At 31.6% G+C, this 9,735-nt stretch overlaps 1 protein-coding gene across 3 annotated transcripts in view; it reads left to right on the top strand.

Moving 5' to 3' along the window:
• The window catches only part of LOC107443949 (neprilysin-1), a 62,546-nt gene extending 59,849 nt beyond the window's left edge, over window positions 1-2,697 (top strand). For all 3 annotated transcript variants that reach the window (XM_087158691.1, XM_087158692.1, XM_087158690.1), the window contains 2 exons: window positions 2,392-2,444; window positions 2,528-2,697. In XM_087158691.1, coding sequence (XP_087014817.1) covers window positions 2,392-2,444; window positions 2,528-2,621 — 147 coding nt within the window. In that variant the 3' untranslated portion in view covers window positions 2,622-2,697. The remainder of the gene's footprint in view (window positions 1-2,391; window positions 2,445-2,527) is intronic.
• The last annotated feature ends 7,038 nt before the right edge of the window (window positions 2,698-9,735 follow it).

Below are 9,735 nucleotides of genomic sequence, written 5' to 3' on the forward strand. Positions count from 1 at the left end.
AACACAATTCTTGTAAAAAAAATTAAAAAATTGAATCTGTTTTATCAAAAAACTAGATCGTTTTATAAAATATAAATTATAGCGCTTAATAAAATATGAATACAGTGTAATTGTAAAGTCATCCTGACAATAAAAAGGTGTTATTTTCTTTTTTATTTTCTCTGCTAAAAGGAATTAATGAGTTATTTTTATTCATAATGGCTAGTCGATGAGAAGAAGAAAATATCGAATTACACTGCTTAGGTTAATGTAATTTCGTTCTCCCACCACATTTACGCGTAATCCATCGCCAACTCCACCTGCAATCGCCACGTTTACAATCTACGGTATGTTTTGTCAATACGCTAACCGTGGGGGTTTTTCCTCTCCAGTTACGCAAATGCAGGTTAGTTCCTAGTTCCATCAGAAGGTCCTCCATGGAGGCAAATTTCCCCCAAAACTTGATCCAGTTGTTCCCTTGTGTTCTGGATTAGGTTCAAAATTACAAAGGCTACGTAGTTGAACATTAATAGTAGTCGTATACCCGAAAATCGGGTCGGCTGTTCAGCGACGGTTATATATATATATATATATATATATATATATATATATATATATATATATATATATATATATATATACAGTCGAACTCGCTTATAACGAGCTCGGATTTAACGAGAACTCGGATTTACCGAGGGAAACGAGAATATTTGGTTGGATCAATGTTAAGTCTATGGAACAGAAGTCGCTTTTAACGAGAAAGACCCGGTTTTAGCGAGCAATATTTTTCTGTCTTGCGATCTTTTTTCTCATCTTTCTAGTCTTATCTTTTTTTCAAAATTATAATAAATGCGCGAAATCAAAAAAAACCGCGAACTGAAACTTAATTGCCCTTATCGCTCTAATCTAAAGCATGGGAAAAGTCACGTGAGAGTAGGCGGTGGCGTATCGATTTCGTGCCTTATCGGTCATGACCGATAAAAGTATTTAATTAAATTTAGTAAGTAAGAATTAATTTATTAAGCAAGAAAAGTATTTGATTAAATTAATTAATGTAAATAAAGTAAGTAAGTATTAATTAAATTTTAAGTCAACTCAATCATTTGACCTTCCAAGCCCCCCCCCCTCTCTTCTGGTTGCACGTCTGCCTTAAGGACCCGTTTATTACGAGCACTCGGATTTAACGAGTACAATGTTACGGTCCCTTTATGCTCGTTATAAACGAGTTCAACTGTATATATATATATATATATATATATATATATATATATATATATTCTAGCAGCAATTATATTTTAGTCCCAGTTGGGCTTGAAATCGGCTCAATATTGGTTCAATGAGGGCCCAAATTATTTTGTTGCTAGGGTATATATAAATATAAAGTTAAGATAATTTAGGTGAATAAAAGTAACTGTTCCAACTGCACACGTATAAACAATTGACTATAAGGTAACTCCGCTAGCGTCGTACAGTAACGTTTCTGGGCTTGGGTTCTTAAAAATATAAACAATAACATTTCTTGGCTTGGGTTCTTTATGATGCACAAAATCTCACCTTGAAGTTTGTCGCAACATTTATGGAACACTCTTTTTGTCACTCTCGCAGATTTATTTTATTGAAACTAGTGTTAGAAAAAAAAATAAGTTCTGTTCCAGCATATGAATATCCTCAATTTATATTAAACTTTATGTTTTTTCTACAAATTTAACACGAAGGTTCTATTTACGTTAATAAATTAAACAATATCAAACATAATTTTAAATGATCCATCAGCAGGCTATAAGTCAGCAATTAATTCCCCCACATTGGTAGCCTACGGACGTGATAAGAAATTGTCAATATTGATGGATGAATCCACATTAAACAGTTGATTTGCTTTAAAAAAAAAAAAGAAATCCGGTGAAGTAAATAAAGTCTCCCGGTTAATAAATAATAATGAGAGAAATGCTAGGAAAAAAAATAATAATAGCGAAAAGCTATTAAAAAAAAATAACGAGCGAAATGCTTGGTAGAAAAAATATATAATGAGCAAAAATTGAAGTTAATAAATAAACAGCATTAACCAACTTGTGGTAATTGTTCATCGAATTCTATCACAGATAAAATTCTGGAAGGGGAGTAATGTGGCGTAACTACCACTATAAATATTAAATACCAATTCACTAGTATATAAGACATGTTAACTTGATTCTATCATGAGGTACCTTTTGATAGATGAAGGTTGACATAGTCGATAATTTCGATTCCCCACATACTTTTTAAAAACACAATATAAAGAAGTATTTAAATATTTTTGGTTAATAGAAGTAAGGCGATTGAAAAAACAATCATTTACGACATGTTGAACAGAACAATCGTATTTACCTTTTTAAAAAAAGTGGGAAAAAAGTGATTTTATGTTTTTGATTTCAGACATTCTGTGAAGCTGACGTAAAGGAATCTCGTAATATCATAAATAAAAGAAGGTAATTATATTGGCAACTACCACTCTTTTGGAAAACAACAAATTTTCAAATTTCATAGTTTGTTTTTTTTATTTCTTTTTCAGACTGAATGATTTCGCATCAAAATCTTCTGCATTCCACGAAACATTTCATTGTGAATCTTCTACACCTTTTGATTGTTCAACATTTGTACCATAATCACTTTTGTAATTAGATTGTTTTCTTTTTTTTAATTGAATAAAATTTATGGAGATTCAGGAAAGAATCATGCAAATTTTGCACATCTCTCCCTTAAGCAACCAAATTTCTTAAAATTTCAAAACAAAAATTTAGATTAAATTATTTTTTATTTCAAGCTAGCTGAATACCCTTTCTTCGCACGGGGTGTATAAAAAAATAAGCAAAGAAACAATACGAAATCATGCTCAGAACTGAAAAGCGTTAAAATTAAAGGGCTTGGTGGAAGAACCAGGTAAGTGAAATTTTTAGGGGTATTAATGAATCAGAGAATATAACAGAAAATGGTTCCATCAATATCGGCATGTTCGATATTACAGATCCTGTTTTTGTCTTCACTTTAACCTTAACATAAGTTATCCTATCAGTTTTTAGTATGCTTGCAGGATTTTTATTTTAAAATAGGCAGTGGTAAATAAAATAAAGCAAATAAATATTAGTCCCTCCAAATAATTAATTGGTAATAAAGTAGTTAGGATACAGTTTTTTTCCCTTTTGTTCTGAAAATGTCAATCACCTGGTTCTTCCACAAAGTTTACCAATTAATATAGCTATAATAATTTCACTTTTTTATTTAATATTATTTTTTGCCCTAATTGGTGGCTTTACGTTATTGAAATAAGCAAAACACGTAATTTGTAGTTCATTCCATTAGGATAAAGATAAAATGTAGTTAGCATCATGCTTCTGCTCGCGGCTAACCTCATAATAGGAAAAATTGACCACTATCAAGTAATTTTCTCCGGTACATATCTCTTTCAAGGGACCGTAATATACTTATTTCCGAAGTATCTGTGTTAAAACTTAGTATTGATATACTGCTTTAATAATCACAAAAGATATCAATGAAATACTTTATACCTATATAAGAATATTTGGTGCTTATTACATTAACCCTTCAACATTGGAGTGTTGCAAAAAGTACATTTATTTGTGACAGCCAACTAAAGCCGACATTTTTTTGAAGAAAAAAATAGAATTCTTATTAATACTTGATAAGAAATTTGGAGCATGATCATTTCACTAACTGATCTATAGTTATCTGATCACTCAAAAAAGTCTGATATTTAAAATTAGATTTCTCAGGATTTATTCATCCTATTATCTCCTGGATCAATTTTAAAAATTTCCCAGTTGTCAATAAAGCCGATATTTTTTGACAAAAATAGAATTCTTACTAGTTCTGGATAAGGATTTTGGAGCATGATCATTCCGCTATCTGATCTATAGACATCTGATCACTCAAAAAAGTCAGATATTTAAATTTCTATTTCTCAGGAACTATTCAGCCATTATCTCCTGGATCAATTTTAAAAATTTCCCAGTTGTCAATAAAGCCGATATTTTTTGACAAAAATAGAATTCTTACTAGTTCTGGATAAGGATTTTGGAGCATGATCATTCCGCTATCTGATCTATAGACATCTGATCACTCAAAAAAGTCAGATATTTAAATTTCTATTTCTCAGGAACTATTCAGCCATTATCTCCTGGATCAATTTTAAAAATTTCCCAGTTGTCAATAAAGCCGATATTTTTTGACAAAAATAGAATTCTTACTAGTTCTGGATAAGGATTTTGGAGCATGATCATTCCGCTATCTGATCTATAGACATCAGATCACTCAAAAAAGTCAGATATTTAAAATTGTATTTCTCAGGAACTATTCAGCCTGTTATCTCCTGGATCAATTTAAAAAAATTTCCAGTTGTCAATTCTAGAAAACGAGCATCAGTAGGTTCAGATTTACTTTTATAAATAGGCTTCCTATTAATGAGGCTCTGTCAGGGGTTGTCACTCTGACAGAGAAAACCTGGATAATACAGGCAATTTAAAAATAAACTAAAACAACAGGGAAAATACAGGAAATTTAGCATTTTTCCTTACAAACTGAGAAAAAACAAGGAATTTTTGTCTTTTAAAAAATGCAGACCTCTCAAAGCATAATTTATGGAATATGTAAAGATGATAGTTCATCTATATTAAATTATTTAATTTATTGTAACATTATTTGCTTTATGTTGAACTGTTCCTTATTTCTTTTTAAGTTTTTCCATCAACTAAAACCTGCTTCTTTTTCTAAGTAAAGCGCACAAGATCGCGGTGAATGTATGTTTCCTCACAATGAAACATTTTTCATTATGCGCTCATGGATTTTGATATGCCAACAAACTTCCATCATGTCATGATTGAAAATGCTACTTTAATACTCTGATGATTATCGGTCAGCAGTCGATACGAATTCCGCATCCGGCTTGCACCGACCACAGTGCTGACGTGAAATATCCTCAATGGATCATGGGTTAGAGTCCCCTTGCCGTCAGGCTAACTGTGGGAGGTTCTCGTATTCTCCCTATCCATGTAACGCAAATTTCGGGTTAGCTCCATCAAAAAGTCCTCCACGAAGGCAAATTTCTTCCAATACTGGATCCAGGAGTTACCTTGTCTTTTGGATTGGTTTCAAAATGACAAGGTTACGAAGTTGAACATTAGTAGCCGTAAATCCATAAAATTGGGTCGGCTGTTCAACGACGGTTACAAAATAAAAAAGTAGCTTGATTCTCATGGACCAACAATCTGTGATGGTCCATGATGGTTTTACATTTTTATGATGGTTTAATGGGAATATTTGTTGGTTCTCAGAAATATACCATCAAAACAATTAGATTTTTTTTATGTTGGCCACTCATAAATTAGTCGGAATTCTGCATTGGGGTGATGGTTGTTTATGATCGTTCCAACATTTGATTTCTAAGAAACTATGATGGAAATTTTTGATGGTTCAACATAAGCAAACCATGAAAACAAGTTGCTATTCTTATGTTGGACCATCATAAATCAGTCCGAATTCCTACATTGGGGAGATGGTTAATTATGTTGGTTACCATCAGAAAATATAATGGTTCATGATGGTCCATCAAAATTATGTTGGTCCATCAATGGAAAATGATCAAAAATTTTGACTTGGGTTGCAACTTGACTGACAAGAAGAGGACAATCTTGTGCAATGTTGACCATATTACGACAATCATGTGGTGACAGAGCTGCCAACCCATAAGTTGTAGCTCTCGCCGTAGTTATAAAATAAATTAAGCAAACGTCGGTAAAATGTCGCCATCTCCAAAAGAAATACTGTTTGCTTTTTTCCGACATTATATGTATTTAGATGGACCTCGATTTATCGAATTGATTGGGACAGACAAATTCGCTCGTTAAATCGAATATCAGTTTTTGTAAAGAGTATGGAATGAAAAAAATATCTACGCGAACTACTTACAGATATACAGATAATGAAAAAAATCATCATTGTTTACTACGAACTTAAAAATTATAAGTTATACGTTAGAAACTAAACTGTTAAATGATCTTAATTCTTTAATGCTACTTGCTTTTAAAACTTAATGCATACATATAATTGCATACTTGGATTAAGGAGTGAAATATTCAAAATTTTAAGAGCGAAAAATTCAAAGTTTTAGTTTTATGAACGAATTTTTTTCCCCAGAGATTGTTGTTCGTTAATTCAAAGCTTAAAATTCGTTAGATGAGAGCATTTTAGCACTCTTTTTGTCGGGACAGAAAAAATATTCGTTTAATCGGAGAATTCGATTAATCAACGTACGTTATATCGAGGATTGTCCGTATATGTATATATATATATATATAAACAAAATGTATTGGTCAAAATATTTTTAAACCATTTACTGTTAAAAGAGAAATTCTGTTACCACTTTAAATATTTAAGAAAACTCCCCGAATAAAATTCATAAAAATTGACAGGTCTGCGGTTGCCATGAAATTGTGGACCCTTAATCTTTATCAAATTCTTGGCTCACAATGGGCTGTTGTGGGAATGCATTGCTTTTATTTATTTAAAGATCGAATAATGCTTAATGCCACTTATCCAATAAACCTTTTTGCATCATTTATTTTTCATTTATTCCTCTTTTATCATTTTTGTTTATTTATTTTTTATTTATTTTACTTATTTTCTCGATGAATGTAGTTAAGGAAAAGTTATTTTTACAATTTTTAGGTAATATTGAAAAATTAGCAAATTAGCAATAAAATGTAATGTAAATCTTAATTAAAAATTCTTTACTCAAACCATTCGCAAATCTTGATATATACCTTTAAATGATATTTAGCAAAAAAGCATTCGAATTAAAAATAGTTTATTTTAAACAATTCTGTCTTAAACTGTCCAAAACGTGACCCATCCCAGTTTTCTTGACACAGGGAGCTGGAGCAGATGTTTCAGTTGGAAGGACAAAAAAATTAGGAGGCCAAAAAATAGACAATGCAGCTAAAGTATAGACAATTAGGAGGCCCACAATATGATACAATATTTAAGTATATTTGTGTAGATATCAAAGTGCGTGAACTAGCTTGAAAATGAAGAAATTGTTGCTTTTACTCTGTATAAAGATATTGCCCCATATCTCCGCTTAATATTAACCAGTAATATTCAAACTCGGTAATGTATTATTACACAATATTATAGGACCATACAAATGAAAATTATTACAGACAAATTACGGGCCAACAATAAGGCACAATATTTAAGTTTGTATGTATATATATATCAAAGTACTTAAAATGGCGTTGAATTGAATAAATTGTTGCTTATAGTGTATATATAAATGACCATATATCACCCCTTAATATTAACCTATAATGTTCAAACTCGGTTAGATATTATATTGTAAGATACTATAACATCATACTAAAGAAAATAGTTATAGAAAAATTAGAGGGCCCGCAAAATGAGGCACATTAGTTAAGTATGTATATATTTTTTTCATAGTGCGGAACATAGCGTTTAAATGACAAACGGAAGAAATTAATTAAAAAAGTTTGTTTTAAGTCTCTCATCCAAATGGGTTTAGTAGTAAGGACGAAAAAGTGATACTGCCGGTGACTCCTCGTTCGATATACCCAGCGACTACATATTATTAAAAATTACTTTAAAGATTAACTATATTTTATTATTCATTTCGCGATATTGTTACATAAATAAAATACTCTTTTACTTAATAATATGATTTTTCTTTTATAGTGAGTAATATAATAATTGTGTTAAAAATTAAGAAATTGTTTCTCATATACTTTACATATATATGGCCCTATATCTCCCCTTCATATTAACCTATAATTTTTCACACTCGGTCAGGTATTAGAATATAATATAATATCATACAAAAGAAAATAATTATAGAAAAATTAGGATGCCCATAATGTGACACAATATGGTTCAATACCCAGCAATTACGAGCTTTTAAAATTAAAATTTAGGAATAAAAACATTTTTTTATATATTTTACAATATTTTAATATTAAAAAAAAATCCTTCACTTAATAATATGATTTTTCTTTTTAAGTTAGCATTATAATAGAAGCGTAAAAATTAAGAAAATGTTCATCATATACAGTGCATATAGATGGCCCCATATCTCCCATTATTATTTAACTATAATTTTCAAACTTGGTCAGATATTAGACTATAATATTATATTTTAAAATTCCAAAGGAAATAATTATAGACAAATTAGGAGGCTCACAATATTGTCCAATATGGTTACTTTGACAAACAATATAAATTACTTAAAAAGATTGTTATACATCGGTAAAACCAGATGGACCGACAGAGTTTAGAAGTATAGAGAAATTATATTTCTTAAAAGTATTTTTTTATTTTACTTAAAAGTATTTTTTTTTCCTTTTCTGAATGCGTATAATAACGTTAAAATGCAGATATTGTTGCTCATTAACTGTACATATAAATTGCCCCATATCTCTCCTCTTTGACCCCTCATATTAAAACATTATTAATATATATATATTAACCTGCAGTCTTTTTTGCATAGCAAAACCGGTTTTTCCATGTTAATGGATAGAGAAATAATGTACAGTGAAGAAACATTTTTCCAATTTTGCCCTTTTGCTTAACCGCCTGTGGGTTAATATTAACCAATAATATTCAATCTCTGTCAGGTATAATATTATAGCATACTTTACCACCATAACGCAAATTAAATGATTTGATTTATTGAAATTACATACATTTGCTGACTTGTGTGCTCAATATATAGGCTTATAAGTCATTGTCAAGTAGAAAATATAGATAGAACAATTCAGAGAAAGACATCACAAAGAATACATCCAGGGTTACAGCGGGATTCGAACCCGCTACCTCCACGCTTAACAGAGCGTTTGGATCGGCGATACCGCTCGGCCAGGGAGGCCCTATGCCAATTTAGGAGGGCTCACAATGTGGAATAATTAGTAAGTATGTATACATATTTCTAAATGGCTTATAAGCTCACCGGACAAAAAATTAGTCACTCTAGTGCGCAAGTATCGATGAATCGTTAGGTTTCTTTTTATAACGCAGTGGTCAAGTGACGTGCTCAAATGCGCGTGCACTGCCTCAACACAATCAAAGGCAAATAGCCATTAGAGAGGTACTTTTGTTTTAAGCAAAAATTGTGTGTAAATATGGGTAAGTATAAGAGTGTGACAAAGTGGCAAAAATCGGTAATTGTGTTTGGCCGTGTCGGTGAATGAAGTTACTGGATTTGTTGGTGTCTCGATGCGAACTGTTCAACGTGTATACAAGCAGTGGTCACAAATACAGGTGATCACAAAAAACGTTGCCAGAATTGTGGTCGGAAAAAGATCCAGCACTAGGACCGGACGACGTGTTAATGATTTATCAATCGAAAGCTCTTCGAAACCCGACAGGAATCGCTTCAGTTAATGAATGAAGGTCCATCCCAACCTGTTGGTAAGAGAATATTTCGACGGGAGCTGAATACAATAAACATTCGGAGTCAAACGCCTCGTAAGAGGCTATTGCTCACTCAGGCACATAAAGTTGGACGATTTCAGTGGGCTAGAAGTAACCGAACGTAGACAGTTGCTAACTGGTGGAGTGTAATATGGTCTGAAAAATTACGTTTTTGTCTTTATTCAAATGACGCGTGTCGTCAAGTGCTCTGAAGACCAGGTGAAACATTTCGTCCTGATCATCGGTCCCCTCACTGAGGTGGCCAATAACATGAATCAACATGTT

The sequence above is a fragment of the Parasteatoda tepidariorum genome, chromosome 3 (assembly GCF_982258835.1).
Source record: "Parasteatoda tepidariorum strain Cologne lab strain chromosome 3, Ptep-v5.0, whole genome shotgun sequence".
Taxonomy (NCBI): domain Eukaryota; kingdom Metazoa; phylum Arthropoda; class Arachnida; order Araneae; family Theridiidae; genus Parasteatoda; species Parasteatoda tepidariorum.